Source organism: Dermacentor variabilis, chromosome 1 (assembly GCF_050947875.1).
Source record: "Dermacentor variabilis isolate Ectoservices chromosome 1, ASM5094787v1, whole genome shotgun sequence".
NCBI lineage: Eukaryota > Metazoa > Arthropoda > Arachnida > Ixodida > Ixodidae > Dermacentor > Dermacentor variabilis.
This window is the reverse complement of record NC_134568.1, coordinates 154,272,729-154,296,182: the sequence shown is the minus strand read 5'-3', so window position 1 is coordinate 154,296,182 and position 23,454 is coordinate 154,272,729. Positions and strand designations below refer to the sequence as shown.

The window sequence follows — 23,454 nt, the reverse complement described above, 5'->3', positions numbered from 1 at the left end:
TTCGCTGTACGGTTATAATTAAAAAGAATAAAACAAGCATAGTTATTTTGTACTAGTTCAAGTGAAGTAATAAGACTAATGTGACTGGGATCCCATATTGCAGATGCATATTCAAGTTTTTAGCATATTAGCGTCTTCTAAAGGTGTAGTTTTAAAGTAGACATTGCTTTGGAAAAGTTGCCCTGTAAGTACCCGAGCAGGTGAATAGCATTGTTAATGACATACTCCATATTGGTCCGATTTAAATTATTTGTAATGTGTACACCAATATATTTATAGCACATGGCGAAATCTAAGGGCGCATTGTTACGATGGTAAGAGATAGGATAAGAATTAGATCTGGATATTGCATTTTTCATTTGTTAACCCCAAATGCTCATGCACAGTTTGCATGAGTTAAATAACTAGGCTATCGCTGCACCGTAAGAGATAGCTGGAACAGGCAACTTCACCCAACTGGCCTACTCCACACTTCTCAAACATGACAAACCAATAAAATCAATTTTTGTTTCTCTTTCAACATCAGATGACATACTTGAGGGCAGTGTGTTCACAAAGCGTTTTTGAAATATACTCGAAGTTTGGCTTAACATTCAGCCAATCAACAGTGGACGAGCAAGGGAAGCCTCTGCATGGCAACTTATCTTCGTCACGGCCCTCACAAATATGTTTGATTGTTGAAACGTTGGCAACAGGCTGAGGCTTCCCTTGCTCACCTCTGTTACTCAACTGAAGTGTTCATCTCCTTGTAACCTTTTTGCATTGTTTGAACACGCAAACCGAGATGTTTTTTCAACATGAAACCGTAGATTGCATTTTACAAGGATCCGTGAGCATTAGTTGGGCATACTTATATGTTTATTTAGTGTCCTTGTTTATACACAAGATTTGAAGAGGTTCTTGTAAGCACTGTCATCTCCATAACGTTCCTCGCCTTCCTACGAGTACTCTACTTGTGTCAAACCCTTTACTGCTGCACCTGAACACTAAATATGCAGCAGAAATATCGAGAGCACACAATATGTGGTCTAAAATTTAGCATAAAGTTTTTTTTCCCTCTACACTTCGTGTCTATCACCAATGTGTTATGAAAACTAATGCGACATTGCAGCTCGAGCTTACCTTACTGACAGTACAGCTTTGCCGAGCACTTCTTATGTTTCTTTTTTTAATCTAGCTGGAATCGTTGAAGGCAGACCCCCAACATACGTATAGTATTAAACACGTCAAACAGCATTGTACGCAACACAAGTACGAGTGTAGCCGAGGACAATATCATTGTCCTTGCTTTAGCGGCATGCCAAACAGGATGAGAAAACTTCACTCGATTTCAGTTTTTAATTCCGCTAAATAGATTACTATCTGTGTTCCTGTATGTTGTAAACTCAGTGACTGACAGCATTAGCTCCACCTGACATGTACGAAAATTGTGGGCATGTACTGCTTCATTCACGATTGACTATAAACAATGTAAGCTTACTTGTCTGACGTGTTTTTTTGCCAGTTGAGCCCTCTCGGTCACCTGGCGATATAATAAAGTTATCAGCAGTCATTTCAGAGCATCGTACACACAAACACAGCTCCAAATGCAGTAGCAAAACGCCCAAAACCAGCGGATGAGCAGCGCAACGAACCCCACCAGCCACTACCTTAACGGGCATATTGCTCACCACGTAATGATGATGATGATATTAGTTTTGATTTGCCAGCGCCATCTCTCGGTTGCATACTTTAGTTCACAACACTACTGCTACTCTTATTTCCGTTGCACTGTGGAAGGTACAGTTTCCCTTCTCTAAGTTTGTATAGGTGTTCGGTGGCATAAGTAGCAGCCATGGGCACTGCCTCGCACAGTTGAAGCCACAGCTAAAAACGATCAGACAAGTGCGTCCAGGTCTCATCCCTGTTATTTTGCTTGTCACAATGGTAAAATAATAAAATTATTAGAGGCAAAAATTTTTACCTGATACTCTGTTAACTCCAATTCTGGAAAAAGGAGTGCCAATTCAGGAAACCGCCGGATCTGCAGCTGAGACAATTGATCCTGCAAGATGACCAAATTATGAGTTATGTGAACAAAAAATCAAGTAAAAGAAGCTGAGGCAAGTAATCCTATACAGTTTAAAAAAAATTTTTGCAATGGTAAACTATCATTTTACAACATGCACAATCACAGTGCTTTTTCACATGCCAAAAGTCTAGCTGAGTAAAAGCAACAGTCCTAATTTTTACCAGGGTGTCTACCAAGTTCACATTTCCAAATTCCCAGCGTTTTCCAGGTTTTCCCTGAGTGCCTTTGCAAAATTCCCTGAGTGACACAGAACCTTGTTTCATGTCAAGACGGGTTGACACCATGCCACCTGATGCTACCACTCTCTAGTAAGCATGTTAAAAAAAATAAAAGAAGAACAACTTAATACAGTTTGAACAGTAAGGATCGACTAGTGCTTATTTTATTCAAAAAGAAAACAGAAGGGCGGGGCATCTCAGCGTCAGGCAACACTGTTTTTTGAGCTCAAGTACCTTTAAAGAAGCTGCAACACACTACCTTTCCCATTCATTCCTGAATGCGTAGGTTGTTTCTGTTCTCGCCCTCCTTCCGCCACACGTTAACCCCATGGACCATTTGAAGCATCCTCTTATATCCCTATCACACAGGCAGCCGCGAACTCTTGACATGAAACTGCCCAATGGAGATTGACTGCAATGGAGTTGCGGCCGTGCTACACGGCACAGTGTGAGCTTAAACAGTTAGCTTCTGGCCGATAACTGTTTAAGATTTTTAGATTTGGAGATTACTTTCTCATTGTGTCTTGTGTGCTGGTAGTTCAAGCCAAGGGCTAGCAAACCCATCCTCTACTACCATTCAGCTCACTCAAAAGTAATAAAATGAGGCATCATTTAATCATGCCTTACCAACGCTCTTAACAGGTCATGTGTGCATCGGCTGCAAAGCAGTTTTCTTGTCAGGTCAGCCGCCTGAAAGGGCGCAAGTTATCCTCACCATGTGATCACAACTGTTGCAGAAAAAATGCTCAGGCAGCTCAAGGAACCTAACATTGTAAACCAGGGTCGAACAGGCCCTTCTGAAACCAGGTGTGCTATCATTCCATATGTTGACGGCATATCTCACAATCGGGAAAAGTAGGCAAACGAGCTGGTGTTCGGGTTTTATTTTCTGCTCCGAAACGTCTTGGTTTGATATGTGCCAAGGTGAACGCAGGTCATCGGGAAAATAAACAGGTGTGTGCAAAAAAAGATGGGCAGAAGCGTGTCGGACATGTAAAGAAAGTAGTTTATTCAGTTCCTTTGTCGTGTGGTTCATCATATGTAGGCCAACCGGGCAGATGTCTGAATGACAGATTGCATGAGCATCGATATAAGAAGCAAACCCCCTCTCCGGTCACATAAGTGCGGATTCTAAGGCTCACAAGTGCATCCCAGATTTTGATAGAACCTGTGTTTTGAACAGAGCTGATGATCAACTGACAAGGGAGATATTGGAAGCGCTTGAGATCAAAAAGCGTGGTGATGATTGCATCAGTGAAGCCTCAGTTTCCCTTTCGACAAAGCAACTGGCGTATCTTGGGAGCAGCACTTAGAAGTTGTTCTGTATTGTGGTTTCCTTGTGCGATGCAGATGACGGCCCTGTTTCTTCTTGTTGTTTTGATCCTTGACAGCAGGTATTTGATCCTGTGTCAAGAAATAAAACGCTCGGTTGTTAGTGCACCTACGTGGTTGTCTCGTGTCTCCTTCCTTCGTCCGTTGTTTTATTTGGCGCCTTCGTTGCAATCATGCATAACCAACTCGCCCACCAGCACATGCTCAGTGACTTCAAATAGTGAATTTCAGAATCGAATATGAATAGCAATAACTATTCAAAATGTTTTAATACTCACCCACCCCTACTTCAAAATAATGCAATGCATAATTCAAAATAATGCAAAAATTACCAAAAGCCGTTCCTCTTCAATGAAGACACCTTGAAGCTTGATACGCACAGCATGGATATCTGCCGTGACCTTGGCCCTTTCAAACTCGTCAAAGGGCTGAAATTGCAGTACAGAAAAATTGTCAACATCCAAATACACTGGATGTGAGCAACACACTTTACCGCTAAATAAGTTCTATTTAAACTGAGAGGTAATGATACTGAAAGGAATAACATGAAAGGAAATGTTGGATTGGTGAGAAAACCATGCCCATATCCAACACACTGCCGTTCATGCAGTGAGTAAACTTAAAACACAGCTGTAAAGCAGCAAATGCAATCAATCAATGAACTTATACTTGTGGCCAAAAATGGCCTTAGCTTAGAGCCACCATGTTTCTTTTCTTTTATTGTAGTACAAATCTTAAAGAGAAACAAAAAAGAAATATTAGGTTAACCGCTTACTGCATGAATTTTTATTTTCTTGAGGAAACGTTACACATACCCAAATCTAATGCGCAACATTTTTCCGAGAAAATGGGTCCAAAAATTACCTGCATGATACAATTGGATACGAAAGCAAACCTGCATTCATGGTGTTGGCAACAGCCTACTGTTGGAGCTGTTAAACACAGCGTCATTACTATCATAAAATGGTAACAGAGCATGATTCTGTAAGGTTGGTGTCGGTTCATTTTGTGCTCAACTACGATCTTTAGCGCCATTTTCAGCCAGTAACTTATCGCTTTTTTATTACAAATACTAACACTTTCAGAACATATCGTGTGAGTTGGCACTGGATGTGCCGGCATAATCGGTCGCCAGTGTTTCTGGTGCTGCGGATCCAAACCTGTTATCTGCACACATTGCCAACAACACTGTTGGATGCATGCTTTGTTGAGTCTAAAAGTGATAGTAGCAGTATCTCTAAATGTGATAGCTCGAGATTATCACTTCTTAATGCTTGGCATTCTTGGCCAATGATGCACAAATGGAATCGACAACACGCAGTTTTTGTTATGAAAGCTCATTAAAAAAAATTTTTGTTCTTCTGTGAATGTAAATTCTGCACGTCTTGTTTTTTTCTAATCGCGAACATGACATGCTATATTTTTATTTTATAAATGGTGAGTGTGTTACATTGTTACATTCAGGAGCATATCACATTCAGGTGAACCTTTACTTTCTTACTTTAACCACAAGAAAATTGGGTGCGCATTAGATTTGGGGGCGTGTTAGAATTGGGTAGATACAGTAGGCCACATATTCCTAAACAAATGGCACTTCTCTAAAAAAACGCTTGTTTGCGACTTTACAAGTCGAAATTGTTGTGTATCATACATTATACGGCTTACAGATATGGGTATATTTTGTGACCATGCAAAAAGTCATTCGAATTGCAGAAAGCTTGCAAAAAAGAAAAAAATCAGAACCAGTGCAGAAACTTGATACACTCAATAGGTAATGGTGTGTATACCTCAAAGCTCCAGCTAGTATCAAGTTCAATGAAACTTGATGATGTCAGCCTTGATCCACATTAATGTTTGCTTTGCATAGTCTTTAGGAATTCGGCATTCTTCTTCCTAGAGTTTATTCTTGCTGTTGTCGATATTACCTTTTGCAACGTGGCAAGACATACACTTCCTTTATCGTAAACACTGCTATCACTTTCATTTTCGTCAATCAATTGATTATGTGTTTTGATTTCTCGTGCAAATAATGCTTACCTCATTGAATAATCTAACTCAAGGCCTAAAATTCGGCTACCTGCCACAGCCGTTTTTTAAACTTTTGTATAACTTGAAAATGATCACCCCCCATAGCTTTGCCAAGTCACTTCTATATTCTTTCGACTTGCAACAAACATTTGCATGTTCGGCGCATTTCAATAGATCAAAACAAGAACATAGCATTAGATTGTGTAAGAAATGCTACACCCTATAGCATGCCTGAAGAAACGTCAGTCCCAGTGAGAGAATTGACAGGTTTCTTTGCTTCTAACATGCCAAATCTCTCCTGTATAACTGTGTGCTTGATTATGTCAAAGCAGTTTAGCTTACAACAGAATTATGCATTTATAGTTGAGTACACATACCGTATTTAAATCTAGGCCGATAGTTTTGTTCAAATATTCGTATACCAAACTCTAGGGTCAGCTTAGATTTGAGGATTTTTAAAAAAAGTGCCAGTTTTTACATGAAATTGATAAATATGGTGCACAGCAAGCACCATCTGGAAAAGTCAGCATTGCAGCCGCTACTAGCGGCGCCAGTAACACACTGATGTACACGAGCAACGTCGCTATTTTAACCTGTGTCATATCGGCGTGTGGCGTGGCGTTATCGTAATAGCAGAAAACATGTGATGCCACAATGCTGCCGCTTTCAAAGGAAAAGTTGTGCTAGCCGCAGGACATTGTCAAACGTTCAAGCCGGGCGGTACTTCAGCATCAATGAGAAAAATGTCCGTCATTGGAAAAGGGGCAACGAGGGATGCTTTTTGCGTTCGTAAACCGCAATAATGAGATGACAACAATAAGGAAGTTAGTGACCTAGAATGAGCTCGGCATGTTCATATTCAATAAATGCTGTTTTCCTTTTGTGAACGCTGTCCTTGCTTTTTTGTTTGACCTACATTCGATGTAATATACTGAAGCAGGGTTTGGGTATGGGCTAGTTGGTGTTCCATTGCAAACATGACTTACAGTGCGTACATGGACAGGGACCAAAAAAAAACGACAGACAAGCGCTTGCCTTTCTCAATATTTTGGTCCCTGTCCATGTACGCACTATAAGCGATGTTTGCATTCAAGGTAAGTTTTTTTCTTTTATTCCTAGCTTCGGACTTTTGGGGGTTGGCTTAGAATTGGGGCTAGCTTAGCTTAGAGTAAATACGGTATTGCGAAGTATTTCTAAAGAGGCACCATCAACATTTATGCTAAACAATGTGTGCCTGGATGTTATCCAAGGCCTCTTTTTGATTCGAAAGTCTCTTTGGGTAAGCTCTGTGCCATATTAGTATGTAGAATACAGAACTGCAGGACAAACGGCACAAGCAACAAAACTGCACAGCGGCCGCACATTGAAATTTTTGCTAGAAAGAAACAACAAAAGCGTGAAAACAGCGTTGGAGGACCAATGGCATCAGCTATATTAATGACTATGGCCACTCTTGTCAATTTCCAGGATTAGGATGATGATGAAGAAGAAGAAGATAGCTTGCCTTGGGGTTTCAGTAGCAAGACAGCATGAACACAATGAACCTTTCGTTCTTATGGATCTTTGGCACTAACTTGGCACAACTTTCCTCTAAAATGGGGTTTTGGAGCAGGATAGCACAGAAGACTCCTCTTCGCGCAATATGGCGCAAGTGCCACAGTGGTTTCACCAACGAAAAAGTGAAGGGACTACCATAAAAAAAGACCATGCTTGTCACTTTTTTCTTTTTTAAATGCTAAAGGCATAGCACACAATAAAGATCTGACATAAGTACAAACAATAAACCAAAACTACATTGATGTGCTAAACTGTTTTCTTCAAACAATACGGCAGTGCCTACTTGATTTGTTGTCATCTGCACAGAGGCACTTGTTCACAACGCGAGGCCCCACACTGCTCTACTATACACTTAGCATCATAAACATAATAAACCACCGACACATGGCACTAAGGTTACCAGCATCCAATGCACACTTCACATTGGTGCAGCCAATTTGGTCAATAATTCAAGTAAGATTATGTACAGACAATTCTTTGCCAAGAATATAACAAAATATTAAAGTAGCAAAATTTGTGCTGAAGAGTGACAATTTAAGCACACTTTACCTCAATATCCTCTAGGTCAGCCAAACGATGTCGCAAAGCAGATTTCAGTTTACGCAGCTTGCGCTGCAGCTGGCAGGCTTCCATGGCTTTGTATTCGCAATCTCTAGAGTCATGCTGTGAACTATCCAAGCCAAGTTCTTGAAGCAGGCTGCTATAGCGATCTTGTGCAAGAACAGCATCAGATGCCTGATTTAGTGTTTTTTGAAGTTCTGCCACCAGCTGCTGAACCAGAACGCCAAGATGCCCACAATTGGCAGAGGATATCTGAAGTAATCAAACATAGACAATAAACATATATGGAACTTGTCTAGAAAACTAACAGAACAATGCTTATGACTTCTAAAGAGCTGTATACATACCAGATTACATGCAGACACCTCTGCCTGGAGACAGTGCTCAAGGTCCTCCACACATCCATCTATGCAACTAACAGAGAACTGCTTTCCACCAGATTCAGCCTTAGCACATAGAAGGGCCTGTGGAAAAATGTTTGGTCTGTGTTACTGACAAAAAATGCCAAACAATGCGATTTCACATTTCTTCAGCCAGGTTACTCTATAAAACACATCAACTTCCTGCTATGTAGTACTGCAGAACCCGAGATAAAGCATCAAGCAAAGGTTGGCAGCTGAAGACTGTGTCTCAAGCAAGAGAACTCTTTACCACTGAAAAGTCTTAGTGGAGGGAATACATAATCCAATACAATCGAATGCCAGTTTGTTTCAGTTAAACACTACACCTCTAACCAATGAAATACAAAGATCTGTTCTTGCCCCCCCCCCTCCTTTTCATAAACGTGAATGACTTACCACTACATATAAGTGGCAATATAGTAGAACCTCGTTTATACGTTCCTGTTACGTACGTTTTCCCGGCGCCAACATTCACAAATGAGATCACTACAAATGACCCAATTTAGTTACGGTTATTGTTTACTCGTTCATATATTCCCAGAAAACACTATCTTTCGGCACCGACACTCAGTACGTCGTCAAAATGCGATTGTATGATAGGTTTTACGGCCGCTAGATTCTAAGTATACAAGAAAATATGCGAGGTATGCACGATTGAGAACAGTAGCTGCCTGCCACAACAGCTTCACCGCAATACTCGCCTGCCCATCTCACATGAAAACGCTGGTGCGCACTTAGTTTCATTTCGGCAACAGCAAATCTTCTCCGAGATCGTTGCACGCGGCATTCAAAGCTATCACCGCCAATCCTATTGCGATAAGCATGTTCACCTATCGGTTTCACAGCACGTAGTGACGTCAGAAGCGTAGCGCACACTTTTAATAGCCGATAACTGAAACGCGCCGCTGTTCCCTGCTGCAGACTGCGATTGTATATGTTCTCCGGCTGCTAGCTCCCCTGTGAACAAGAAAAGGCACGAGACACGCGTGATCGAGGACAGTATATAGCCGCCCCTCTCATATGAAAATGACCGCATGCACAGTTTCTTATTACGGTACCAGCAAATCTCCACCAGGGTCGTCGCACATAGCATTCACAGCTATCGCCACCAAACCTATTGCAATCAGCATATCAACCTATCTGTTTTACAGCGTGTGGTGCATTGTGCCATTGGTAGCATACTGCATGCTTTTAGTAGGCGATAACCTAAATGTGCCGCCGTTCCCTGCTCCAGACGGCGTGATGTAGGCATCAGGTTTTGCTTCGGCGGCATCCAGCGTCGCCCACGAGCTCGATTTTATTTCGGTTTGCCGTCACTATTTTAAAGCACCATACAATAGGAAAAGAGAACAACGCGTCTCGGGCTGCTGGAGCACCACCAACGCAACGCACCTCGGCGTCTCATGCCGCAACGATCTGCGCAACACATCGCATTATCTAGATGACATCAATAATTGAGTCAAAATTTTTTTAGTTACTTCGGATTGTACATTTTCCCAGTTAGTACATTTTTCTCGTGGACTTTTCCCAAACGTATAACGAGATTCTACTGTGTTCATCTATTTGCAGATGACTGCAAATTATATAGAACAGTTACAGATACTAGCCGTTCTAATCAAGACATTTCAGGAGGATATTAACTGTTCACAGCAATGGTGCATCTATTCACTAATGAAGCTTAATCCAAAAAAATTCAATCTAATGTTATTTTCTCGTCGGTGCCAATGCATTCTTACAAATACACAACTCCATTCCCATGCGTGTTGCTCAGCTTTATAAATACCTAGGTGTCACGATCTCTAACGACTGATCCTGGCGTCCACACATTCCTAACGTCATTTATTCTACTGATAAATCACTTGGGTTTTTAAAATGTCATCCAAAACGGAATTCCAGAAACTAGTTAAACTACTAACCTAGCAGTATCAGATTAAAATTGGTATGTGTGGCTGCCATAAGGAATCTACACCAAACATATCTCATCAAAAGTGTGCCCCAGTGCCCCTTCAGGGACTAATGCAACTTCAAGGTCTAAGGGGGGATGCAGGTCTAAAAAACCGAAAATCGCGAAAAAAAAAAAGATTTTTTGGAATTGCTTCGGCATCTTTAATGCCTAATCTACACCGCATCAAAATGATTTGCCCCGAACCGCACACGATTATTTTGTCAGAGCAGGCTTTGAGAAACAACCCCAAAATCGTGCAGAAACACCGGTGTTCACAGAGCTACAGTAAAACGTCGTCATAACGAAACAGGATATAATGAACTAATGGATATAACAAAGCAATAGTGATTCCCCATGAAATTCCAATAGATGCCCATATATTGAAAATCTCGTTTTAACAAAGCCAAAATTTCCTCTCAATGGGTATAACGAACCTTTTTTTTAGAGCGTAGCTCTTTGGCACCCATTCTTGCGTTTCGCAGCGCCATCATACCTCGCCATAACCAGCTCCGTAGCGGGGGCCAGCACTCCTCGCGCCATCTCTCTTGCACAGAGCGAGCCTTGCAATCTTCGCTCCTCCTCCAATGCCACCTATGTGCAGCGGCAATCAGAGCGTCGGCTTGGTGGCAGCTGATCTCAATGATGTGCTGCTGCACCAGCCGAAACGCACAGCCGCTGCCGTTCGCCACTGCGTGTGCCCCTTCCCCCCTCCTCTCCTCCGTGGTGGTGACAGTGCGGTGTTCTCCGGTTGCCAAAGCGCCCGCTCCGTATCAGCGGATCACGGTGCTTGCTTCCAAAGCCGAAACACAAAGTCACCTTCAGTTGACTCGCTGGCAGCGTCAGTCAGTCGCTGCCATCTCTTCGCTGCGCAACCCATTTCTATGCGCCTACGCACTTCCTCCTGCAACCTCCCAATAAGAGAGGCAGCTGCGCCAAGCTACGCTCCGTTTGAGGCGGCTGGTACGAAATGTTCTGCGCCAGACGGATTGTCTGAGGCTCACAGATGGTTTATATTATAATCTAATCCATCTGCCCATATAAGTAGTTTATTCTCAGCCAGCTCTTTGAGCCATGAGCGAGGCAACTGGTGAAAGTCCGTCTGCCGCTGCTGCTAAACGAGCTGCCCGAGCAGAGGCCCAGCCCCGTTACTGCCAGAATCCAGAGGTGCGCTACTGTCATATATAAGAGGCATGCGGTGAAAAAAGAAAGGAAGAGGACAATGTCTGCGGATCCATCCGAACGGCACGAGCCCTCGAGGCGCATGACCCGAGCTTTGATCGGAAGAGAAGTGGCGCTGAGCTGGCATTATCGACGCGGCTCTGGGCCAAGAAAGTTGGAGCATCAGCATTGTACTGGCGACAGGAGCCATGGAGGTTTGGTCAAGTCCGTGATGCTCACGATCCAGGGTGTAGCCATCAACCTCGGCGACGTTGGAGTGAGGCTTCTTGGACCTGCTGCAGCCTCTCACGGCGGTGCCGGGCACTCCAGGAAGGATCCCCCTTCAGAGGCAGACCAGCACGTACAATAGTCCCCGGGGCATCTCGTCGGCACTCAAAGAAGTAGCGGCGGCACCCGGCGTTAGGCCTAGCCAGGGAGGCCAGAGTGGAACGTCACCAACAGAGTTCGGGACACCGACATCTGAGACGGACGAGCGGGCCAGCCGATACCAAGGCAGCAAAGCTTGCGGAGTCGGCAGGAGCATCGACTATGACCAAGAGCTGCCACGCCTCAGACTTGGAGATACGTGCGACGACAAAACTTTGTAAGAGCATTCCTTTTTGTCAGCGTCGCAGCCATAAGCTAGAGTTGCGGCCCTTCACCCAGAAGGTGCTAGGGACTGACACGGCTGGCAATTAGGACATATTTAGTCACCGTGAAGTAGGTGACAAAGGTGCCGATGTCTCTTTATGGTGTTTCATTTCTTAGGAATGTTATTTGGAGTTAACCGAGTTTTGAGTGTGTTTTATTTTGGGTTTGTTTTGAGTAAAATCTGTTTGCTGTGCTTACCTGCGTCTGCCAACTCCATCTCTCAGAACATCCGTGACAGCTACGCCAAATGAGGCATTGGTGCAGCATGTCTAGCATATATCCATCTTTTTCTCCGACCACAAAGCTACCTTCATGACAATCAAGAACAGCGAGAGGAGTGTTTCTTGAAGAAGTCAAGGATAAAAATTTGTAACTGTACATACGTCTTGCCTGAATTATTTGCCTCAGTATATAGAAAACCGAAACAGCTAAGAGCTGAACTCAAATTTCGCATTAGGATGTTTACGTACCGTATTTATTCGAATCTAGGCTGATAGTTTTTTTCAAATAATCCTATTCCAAACTCTAGGGTCGGCTTAGATTTGGGGATTTTTAATGAAACTGCTAAATATGGTGCATAGCTGGCGCCATCTAGAAAAGTCAGTATCGCAGCCACTACTAGCCGTGCCAGTAGCCAACAGTACACAAGCGAGGTCGCCGTTTTGACCTGTATCGATGTGCGGCGCGGTGTTATCACAATGGCACCAAGCAGGAGATGCCACTACAGTGCCGCTTTCAAGTGAAAAGTTGTGATAGCTGCAGAGGCATTGTCCAACCTTCAAGCGGGCGGGACTTCGGCGTCGACGAGAAAAATGTCCGTCATTGGAGGGGACAACGACAGCAGCTTTTTGCGTGCGCCGCAACGAGGATGGCATTAAGCAGACCAAAGAAAGGCCGTAACCAAGAAGCGGAGACAGTTTTGGCCGACTTTGTTTGTACGCAGAGAGCAGCTGCCCTTCCAGTGACAACAGAAGTGCTCCAAGCGAAAGCTAGGGAACTTTCGAGGGAGCGAGGCCTAACGCCAAAGGAATTCAAAGCCAGCTGGGGCTGGCTTCAGAAATTCATGAAGCGCTTCGGCTTCAGCCTCCGACATCACGCTTCAATCACTCAGAAGCTGCCAGGCGATTTTGAAGAAAAGCTGATAGCTTTTCAGTGCTACGTCCTGCTAAAGAGAGAAGCAGCAGGCTACAACCTTGGGCAAATCGGCAACGCCGACCTGATGGCTGTGTATTTTGATATGCCAGTGGCGTACACCGTGAATGAAAAGGGTGCCAATGAGGTGAAGGTGCGCTCTGCGGGCTACAAGAAGCAGCGCGCAACTGTGATGCTGTGCTGCACAGCTGATGGACATAAACTCCCTTTTTATATGACATTTAAAAGGAAGACACTGCCTGCTCGAGAAACTTTTCCCAAGAAATGTCATTGTGCGGGCAAATGACAATGCGTGAATGACGGGTGTGATGGCGGAAGAGTGGGTTAAAATTCTGCGGCGACAGCATCCAGGAGCCCTTTTGACAAAGAACTCGCTCCTTGTCGTCGACTCTTACCGTGGGCACTAGGCCGACAATGTGAAGGCTGCGCTCGCCCAAGTGAACACAGACCTCACTGTCATACCGGGCGGCATGACGGGCCAGTCGCAGCCACTTGATGTCTGCATCAACAAACCTTTCAAGGATCGTCTGCGGAAATATTACACAGACTGGTTGACCGACAAAGACCACATGCTAACGGCAACGGGCCACAACAAACGTGCATCGCTATCGCAGCTGGCGGGCTGGGTAGCTGCAGCCGAAGATAGTGCACTGTTTGAAGGTGACAGCGACAAGGAACACAACGACGAGTCTAGCAGCAACGACGACATTGAATGAGCTCTGCACATTCAGATTCAATAAATGCTGTTTGCATTTTGTGAGTGCTGTCCTCACTCTTTTTGTTCAGCCAACATTCGGGGTAATATATTTTTTTGTTGTTGGCTTTGGACTTTAGGGGGTCGGCTAAGAATCGGAGTCAGCCTAGATTCGAGTAAATACGGTAATCGTCGGCAATTTTTGTTTCCACAAAGAGGATTTACTGACCATTTTCGCAACTGTCAGGTGAGTGTCTTATAGCGCGCGACGTGGGCGTCTCCCGGCCTCCCCTTTCCCGTGGAACTAGTGGACTCGCCTGCTCTTCCACTACGTGCGTGGGGCAGTGCCAACTGTGGCTTTGTTGTTGCTTGCTGTCTGCATGCGCATGAAGAATATCGGTGTTTCTATCGGTTCGCTCGTGTGAGTTCCCGCCACCAGATAGGAGATGGACGACAGCAACGGCAAACGGAAGTGCAAAACAATATAAATCAAGCAGAAGGTGGCTATGCTGAAGGCCATCAAGTCTGGCAAAAATGTGGCCAATGATTTCGGCATAGTGTTGAACACGCTGTCAACAATTTTGACCAGCAGAGAAGCTGTCAACAGTGCTGTTGCACGTGTCCTAAAAGGCGACGGAAAGAAGCTGCGAGCCCCCGCTTTCGAAGCTGTAGAAAAGGCAGTCTTCAAGTGGTTTTTGGACACAAGAGCAAGACATATGGCACTCGTGTGAATGGGGCACTGTTGCAGAGCAAAGCGAGGAACTTCGCATGCATCATGGGGCACGACGATTTTGTGGCAAATATCGGCCAGCTGCAGCGTTTCAAGGAGCGCCACAATATCATTGGCAGGGCTGTCAGCAGCAAGGAAGCGCAGTCTGTCGACCTCGAAACTTCAATGGTGTGGGTGCAGACAAACGTTGGACAGCTGCTTGAAAAATACAGTGCCAAGGATTTGTTCAATGCGGATGAGACAGCCCTGTTCTACCAGATTTTGCCGCAAAAAACCTTGGCCTTCAAAGGTGAACGCTGCCAGGGTAGTAAACAGAGCAAGGCCCTCGTGAACGTGTTGCTTTTTGCCAACATGGATGAGTCATTAGAGGTGCCGGCCCTCATGGTAGGGAAATGTGCGTCACGACGATGCTTCAAAGGCAAACGAAAGCGCCAAGTGAGTTATCTGTCCAACCGTAAGGCTTGGATGACAAGAGAAACTTTACCACAATGGCTGTGGGAGTGGGACGAGCGGCTGGGCAAGCTTAACTGGAAGATATGCCTCGTGCTGGACAACTGCGCGGCCTACCACACTGCCGCTGTGCTCAAGAACATCGAGCTATGCTTCTTGCTGCCAAGCTGCACTGCAGTTGTGCAACCCCTCGACCAAGGAGTTATCATGAACTTCATGATCACACGCTACCACAAGCGTGTGATCGACCGGATTCTGTTCAATTTGAGCATGAAGTGCGAGTCCACGATCAACTTGTACATGGCGATCGAGATGCTACAGGCTGCTTGGATGGCTGTACTGGCAAGCACGATCGCCAATTGCTTTTGGCATGCCTCATCTGGACAGCGAAGATCTCTGTGCTGCCACCAATGAGAGTGCCGCGGGCGACCAAGCCCCAGCATCGTGGGACACTCTCCTTGACGCCTTGTGCACGTACGCCAGTGCCGATGCTGACGCAGTGACGGCGGAAGAGCTAACGGAAGCGTCAATTTTGCGCGCAGTGATGGGGGTGCCTAATGACGACAGTGACGAATGTGTCGACGACAGCCCAGAGCCTAATATTAGCGAACCCGACTTACCGACTCCCGCAAAAGTGCTGGATGCGGCCGACCTGCTGCATTGCTTCTTCGGCGCTCACGATGACGGTGAAGAAGGATTCAAAATAGTGGCTGCAGCTGAAAAAGCCATCACTCACTTGAAGAAGACGCGACAAAAATCTATCAAAGGCTTTTTTTCTGCGAAGTGAGCCGCCAGCTGGTGTGCTGTTGATCAATCAGTGATGAGCCATTTGGCGTAAATAAAGTAGCAATTCCTTGCAGTCTTTTTTTTTCGCTTGTTGTTTTTCCGTGCGATGGCCATTTTCTTTTTCGCATCGCGAGCTGCTGAGAGATTTGGTGGTGGAGTACATCCTCTCTTGCTTGCTAATTATGGATAGAAATGGATAGTGGCAATAACGAAGTAATGGTTATAACGAAGTAATTACGACCACCCCTTCAACGTCGTTATAACAAGGTTTTACTGTATTTCTCGTCTTTCCCGCTGCTGAGCGCCACCATCTTGGTAGTAAAACACATTGTGGGGCTAGTTGGTGCATAGCTTTTAAAAGATGAAGTGCCAACAGTGACAGCACACTAAGAAGGAACAAAGACAGGACAAGGCGCTACTTGCAACTGCTTATTGAAGTCAAAGGCAGCTGATTATACAGTCATGGGGAGAGTGGGAAGACAAAAGAGGGAACATTGATTATGTGAATGCACATGGGCAAGAATACTGAAGATGTTTATGAAGGCAATCACGATTAATCAAGACAGCACCTTGTCCTGTTTTTGTTTCTTCTTAGTGTGCTGTCACTGTTGGCACTTCACCTTTTGAAATCCATCTTGGTATCGTTTGAAAGCTCAAAGTTCCGTTTTTCAGTTCCCCACATCCTCGCCGACAATGGCTGCATAGAAAAAGCGCAAACGTGAAACAATCAGGGGCCGGTCTGATGAAGCTCACGATGCACGCGGCACTCCTATGGGCTCAGTGCGCTAACCCGTTGAGAGGAGCCTTCTGATTGGCTGTTGCTGTGGGTACTAGGCTTAACAGAGGAGCTTGTCTGCTAGGCCTGGCAGTGGGTTGCTTCGAAAACCGATGATACATCGTTTCTTTATTCATCGTATTACAAACGTAAGCGGCAAATCCACCTTCTCCAAAAAAATAAACAAATGTTTTAAACCGGACACGTGTCCACGAAAAGCGAAAACTGAAGCGCAAGCTGTCTTTGCTTCCTATGGCAAGAAAGAGGAGGCGGTTATCCCAAGGTTCAGACAATCCGACAAGATCGCGCCGCAGATAAATCACTGTGTCAAACAATCTCATACTGCATCGGCTATAACGCAGCAGCGAAGCTAACCATGGCCCGCTATCCCTGCGTGTAGGTTTACTTTGGAGACCACAGATGATGTGCTGATGCCTATTCCCGTGCCTCTCGCATGTACGCGGGTTCATGCTGGTGCATTCCAGATTCTGTTAGGAGCCTATACGTGTGCCTTATGTCTACATCAGCGGAAGAATTTTGCGTTATTAATTTACAGTTGAATTCACTTATAACAATATTCAGGTGCCACGAAAATTCTATTGTTATAACAGATAGTTTTTATAACCAGGTTGCATGAAAAAATCAAACTAGGGGCATGGCAGAGCTGTTGCGAGAAAACTATAATGGCGGGGAGGCCAGTGCCCTTCCCCACCACCTTCCTCCATCCGGCTGCTGATTGTGTTCACTAGTTAACTGCTTCCTGGGCGCTCCTCAGATCGCGTTGAACAAGCCGCAGCATTCGGCGTTAAAGAATGGCACTGCTATAACAACTGCAAAGTGGTGTCACGGGTGGCAAAAGATATACTGTACTGTACTGTAAAGTACTGTACCGCCAAGGCATCGCTTTGGTGGCCCCAAAAGGGGCCTTTTGAAAATTGCGAGAACGCTGCCGCGGCAGCCTGTCGGCTTGAGACATCCAGAAGAAATGGTGAGGTGAGATAACCACAAACATCTCGATACGTACTTCTCACTGGCTTGCACGAGAAAACTGTACGTTCCACAGCCTTGCATGCTTTACGCGAAGCTTGCCAGCATTCTTCTCCAAGGCATCCAGGTGCTCCACATTGTGCGGCGGGAGGTTCCTCGTGAAAACGAAACCCAGGAGCGAATGAATCATCTGCTGCGCCTCCTGTGAAGACAACGTTGAGGCAGCCTGCCCTACCGCGTCATCCCTGCCGTCGCCACCGTCGCTATCTGATGCAAGCATGTTCGCGATGATCGCATCACTGCTGCCGTCGTCGCTGTCGCTATCTGATGCAAACACATTCGCAACAAACGCATCACGTCATCGCTGCCGTCGAACCGTCGACATCTGATCCAAGCACATTCATGACAATTGCATCATTGCTGCTGTTGTCGCAGTCGCTATCTGATGCAAGCACATTCGCGAAGATCGCATCATTGCATCACCGTTGCCTTTGTTGCATCACTTTCTGATGCAAGTGCATTTGCACCGATCGCATCGTCGCTGCCGTCGCTATCTGATGCAAGCATGGTTGTGACGATCGCCTCATGGGTTAGCAGCACTACAGCCGTGTGCGTTTTTTTCACCGGCAACGTCGTACATTGCCTACATTGCCGATGATCAGCGGGCGGATAGGCCATCTTCCGTTACGGCGGTGAGAAGCCACGTGGCCAGGAATGATTGTGACGCGAACAATGAAGACCAATGAGAGTGACTAAACTGTTTGCAGATTGCTGAATGAGGAGCCAGCGAGCAACATGCGAGGAACCCAGGCCACGAACACTCTCAAGTTCAACAAATGGCCACAGAGGACGAAAAAAATCGACCGCGCGGCGCTGCTAAAGAAACAGGCATAGTACATTAATTAAAAAGGTTCCCCCGTGAGCGCATTATCTCCCACTAGAGGCGCCATAGTAAGTGCAACTTCAACCTACAATCTTTCTTTAACAATAAACGAAGCGTTATTACATGACAAAGAGTACAAAATTGTCATTCTTAATTTTACATTGTACTCTTTAATACCAAATTTGTCGTTTTTTACCATTTTAAACGCAAAATAGCGTTCAGCATCATCGACTTCCCACGTGACCTCTGGCCTAGATTTAAAATTTTTACCCGTACGTTCGTGTGCATGGCAGGTACGGATTCTTTGGTTCGTACATTGGTTGGTTCTTTTGTGCTAAAACCAGTTTATTGTGCTTCGATATCTCGCGTTATTTAACTTGGGGTGTAAGCCCGAAAGCTAGGTTTCAGTCGTGAGCCATGTGGAACATGTCTGCATCGAAATGGGAGCCGGGTCCTGCTGCGACTGGGGACAGCAATACCGGTGAGTCGTTTAACATCGGTGCTTCAATCGCTATGTAATATATTCGTCTCTTTAACTTGCAGACGGAGGCAAGTTAACGAACTAGATGCTGCATTACGTATGGGCAGTCAGGACCCTCCGTAGCTGTTTCTGAAATAAGCTTTCAGTTACGAGGCCATCATTATACACACATTCACGAAAGAGAAAGCGATATCGTAATGCGCGTCACATTTTTTAAGTAGCCTTATCAATATATTTTTTTTTTCGAGTCCGCCGGCAACTTCTTTCGTTCACAGAACTGAATAACCCTTTGATAAATTGAAGCTAAAGTACTGAATTCAATGTATTAAACAGTTGCACGCATGATAAGTCACCCATGTTTCGTACCTGTTGGTTCCAAATGTTCTTGCTTTTCAGTTTGGTTTACCTCAGGACATTTATTTTTGCAGTACTGACGCGGTGCATCACATTCATGCAGAAAATGCATCATTTCTAGTAGTTTCATGTCTTTCATCTATTTGCTTGTGAAACCAGCAGTGCGATCTTTTCTAGAGTATAAACGAGTGCACAAATGTTCTCATTTGTGATCTTAATAATACTTAAGCTGTTGGCATGCATTGTAGTTAGGCAGGCATCAATTTTACGGAGAGTAACAATATTTATTTACCATGCTGCTTAAGAACCCTAGAACAAACAGTGTACATTTGCATGTGTTCTGTAGTCACAAACCATTACAATGTATATGTCACACCTTTTCGCATTTTATATTGCAAAATTGTGCTTATTCCACTTTGAGGCAGTCAAAATTTCTGTTCCAGGCATGCAGTAATGAGGACTGCACCAGTATAAAGCAACACACTCCAAGCACTAAACAGAAGCTGCTGCCTGCTACAACTAGGTGATTGTGTGGACTTTGGCTGCTACTACAAGGTAAACAACACCTGGTTAAGAAATAAATATGCTTGATCTATGCTGTATTGGCTTGCTGCAACCACGAGCAAATTATGCTTGTGGGCCTTCATCGGCAGTGATGTGGCGTGAACGGAGACCAGCACACGTGATTACATGGTCCGAAGTGTATGAAGTTGATAGCCACATAGGTCGAAAGGCCTGCAAAAGTGGCTGCAAAATGGTGATGCCCATATTGAGAATGTGGGGCACTAAGTATACACATTAGCAGCCCCTGAAAGAACAAAAAGAAACGTGCAGGGTCGAAAGGATGTAACGCTAAAATGCCAGGTAGTCCATGCCGCTGTGTTGGTTGCAGCAGCAGATGTCTTGCGTCACCTGATTGCTTCGCAATGCAAGTTACGGCAACTGTCGATGCAAACAGGTGGTGCACTGCCCAATTTGCTTGCACTACTGATTGTCGCTTGTTACCAGATCGCCATGTGCGACAACGGAAGTGAGCAGTTTATAAGCTCGCGTTAATGGTTTCAGTGCATCTCAACATGCAAATTTTATTTCTGCTCTTGTACGAGAAGGTGCACTGCTTTCCTTCTGCCAACAAAGTCGCTCGTCCTGTTCATTCACTTGTGGCTTGTTTGTATGGGTGTCAGTAGAGGCTCTTTAGTCTCCTGGCGATTAAAATGCGGCAGCTGAGACATGCCGCAAAGCCAACAAGGCGAGCACGGCGCGTACCCAGCGAACGCCACCGGTAAAAAGCGGCCATATGAAATATCTCACTAACAAAAAAAAAAAAAGGCATTTACGCTTCCTGTTTAAGTAGCGCCATCTGTCAGGCCCCTGCTAAGTTCCATGCGTTGCCGCTTCTTATTTTCGAACAAGGAGGAAGGAAACTCAGGAGAGGCCCTGACGCCACTCTTTGTGAAGCTAAAGAGAAGCCGGAAGTTGGCGTTGTTCATGGCATTGCTCCGCCTATCGGGCCAGCTCTCCTCTCTTGTTTACATCTCTCGCGAAACCATGCCGTGCGGCGCACAACCAGGCTGCTCGGACACGCGCGCTCCGTAGCAATACTAAACAATCGTTAGCATGATTCCGCCAAAGAAGGCAAAATTTCCAGTGGATATTCCTTCGTCCATTGCCGTTGCTCTGGCGCAGTACATTGCGTACAGCGTTGCATGCGCATTAATTTCACGAACTTTAGCTCCTCTGTCCCACCTGGCCACAGCAACATCCGGTAGAGCACGGTCCAGATAACGCAGCGCAACAAAACACGGAGACCAACGCAAACCCGCCCACACGGCACCTTTGCCACGGTACGAAACCAAGGGAGCAACACGTGTGAGCACATAGAACCATAACGAAGCCACCATTGTGGCCCAAAAGGCGTGGCCGCTACAGCAAAGAAAAAAAAAAAGAAATCAGCAAAGAAAGGAGAACCTACTACGTCATTTCCTCCACACTTTTCTCCTAGCGCGCGGAGGGGGTAGGGCCTCTCCTTAGTTTCCTTCCTCCATGTTTTCGAACCACTGGGGAAGGTACAGTTTCCCTTCTCTAAAGTTGGTTCTTTATTCTATGAGGAACCTGCAAACAGCGCAGTTGGCGCAGTCCACTCATGTTTCAGAGGGTGGGGTGGCATAGAGCTGTAGGCGCAGCTCATTTGTGTTTGGAGGGGGGGAAGGGCGACAGGAGAGAGGCGCACGAGGATGACTAGAAAATAAGCACGTGGCGCCTGTTGGAGCAGCGGCCCATAGTGCAGCGGCTCGAATTGCTTTTCTTTTTTCTTTTCAAGGATTTCGCATTTTACTACGGTTTGGCTCGAACACCCAGCAGCCAAGCTTCATCGTTATAATCAATAATGCGACATCGGGGCATTGTATTAAGCAGGTTATTTCACCATGGAAAATATACAAAAGTTGACGGTGGAGCAGCTTCTCATTGTTATAACCGATATATTGTTAAAACCGGTACCGTTATAAGTGGGTTTGACTGTATATTGTAATTATTATTATCCGGTTTTGAAGCTTGAAATTTATATTTTCCCAGTTTCTTTTTCTAGTTTATTGGTTTGTTTTTCTCAAGTATAGCTTTTTTAAAGTCTCAGAAGTTGGCATCAGCACTGTGTCCCTTCTACTCATTCAATTATCGTCATTCTTTTTTCCCCCCTGAATGCAGGCGAGTCAGAGTGCACAAAAACTATGATATAGTGTCTTAGGCACGGTGTAAGAAAAACAGGTGATCCGATGATGCAGGGGCCACAAGGGAGAAACGCATCTCATTAATGGTCGTGTTTCACGTCTGTACTGCTACACGGCAGCCCACGTAAGTAGGCTGAAAAGGCGGGAAATTTGGAAGGGTAAATAGTTACAACTGCACATAAAATGCGTTGAAAGAAATAAAAACAAATTTATTTAGCGCATCTTTCATTCATTACAATCATCCAAGTTCCTCAGGCGCCATAATAGACAATAATGTCTCCAACACTGAGGTCGCGTCCCATGTTCTAGCAGACGGCGTTTCACCAAGCCCGGAAGCACTCGCGGAAAAGCAGTGTGGGCAGACATTCTATTTTTTTGCCATGTTTGCTTTACCGTTGAGCAATCAGTCATCCTTGTCCTCGGTAGACGCTTAATAATGGAAATAATGGAAAAAGACGAATAAGCAGAATCGCAAGAGAGGCAAGAAGAGAGATTTGCCGTTTGAGCGGCGATGTTGCCTGGCGGAGACGGATCGAACCAGACTATGGGCAAAAAGTGTTTCGTTACAAACTGCAAGAACGAATACAACCTGTGTAAAGACAAAGTATCGATGTTCAGTGTCCCTAAGGAGAAGAGTCGACTGCAAGCATGGCAGGATGCCCTACAGCGTGAAGACTGAGTCCTGCAACAAGGCGACTATATGTGCGAAAAGCACTTCGACCTACTGTATGTGACAAAAACATGGACGGTAGTGCACAGTGGAGTTGTTTTAGCCAACACGACCCGAAGAGCTACTCTAGCTAGAGAGGCTGTGCTGAGTAATTTTCCTGCTTCTTCACACTTCACTTTCAAAGAACGGTGTTCCGAGACAACTGAGGCTTGCGGACCACTTCCAAAAGAAGGAGCAATAGGCAGAAAATAGAAATGAAAAGGAAGAAAATGAAAGCAAAATGTAGTAAATCACAGGTTACAGGAGTTAGCAACTGATTTGCCAATAGAAGGTGGCCAGAACCAGATTAGCACTGCCAACACAAGAACGAAGAATGATGAAGAATGCCACAGGGATATCTCTATCCTACCTCGACGAACTTCCTTTCTCTTGGCTTGCAAGTTGATTCCATATTGGTTTTCTGCTGCCTTGTGAATTTTGAATTAAAAAAAAAAAAAAAACCACGATCAGCATCTTCTGCTATGAACATTTTAGTAAGGAGCATGATTCCATTGAACACTATAAATCAGGGTGTCTACCAAATTGACATTTCCAAATTCCCTGAGTTTTCCAGGTTTTCCCTGAGTGCGTTTGCAAAATTCCCTGAGTGATGCAGAACTGTTTTATGTCAAGATGGGCTGAAACCAAATCACCCGATGCTGTCTCTCTTTAGTAAGCAGATGAAAAAAATTTAAAAAAAAAAAACGACTTAATCCAATTTAAATGCTAATGAGTACTGTTTATGCCATTCAAAAAGAGTATAGAAGGGAAGGGTTAGTAAAATGCACAGCAAATAAAATGCCTT

General features: G+C 45.0%; 1 protein-coding gene across 1 annotated transcript in view; it reads right to left on the bottom strand.

Moving 5' to 3' along the window:
• LOC142588037 (serine/threonine-protein kinase 31-like) overlaps positions 1-23,454 on the bottom strand; it is a 139,003-nt gene that overhangs the window by 76,477 nt on the left and 39,072 nt on the right. The window contains exons 6-9 of the mRNA XM_075699509.1: positions 8,115-8,231; positions 7,756-8,019; positions 3,954-4,049; positions 1,964-2,044 (exon numbers count right to left, since the gene is read on the bottom strand). Coding sequence (XP_075555624.1) covers positions 1,964-2,044; positions 3,954-4,049; positions 7,756-8,019; positions 8,115-8,231 — 558 coding nt within the window. The remainder of the gene's footprint in view (positions 1-1,963; positions 2,045-3,953; positions 4,050-7,755; positions 8,020-8,114; positions 8,232-23,454) is intronic.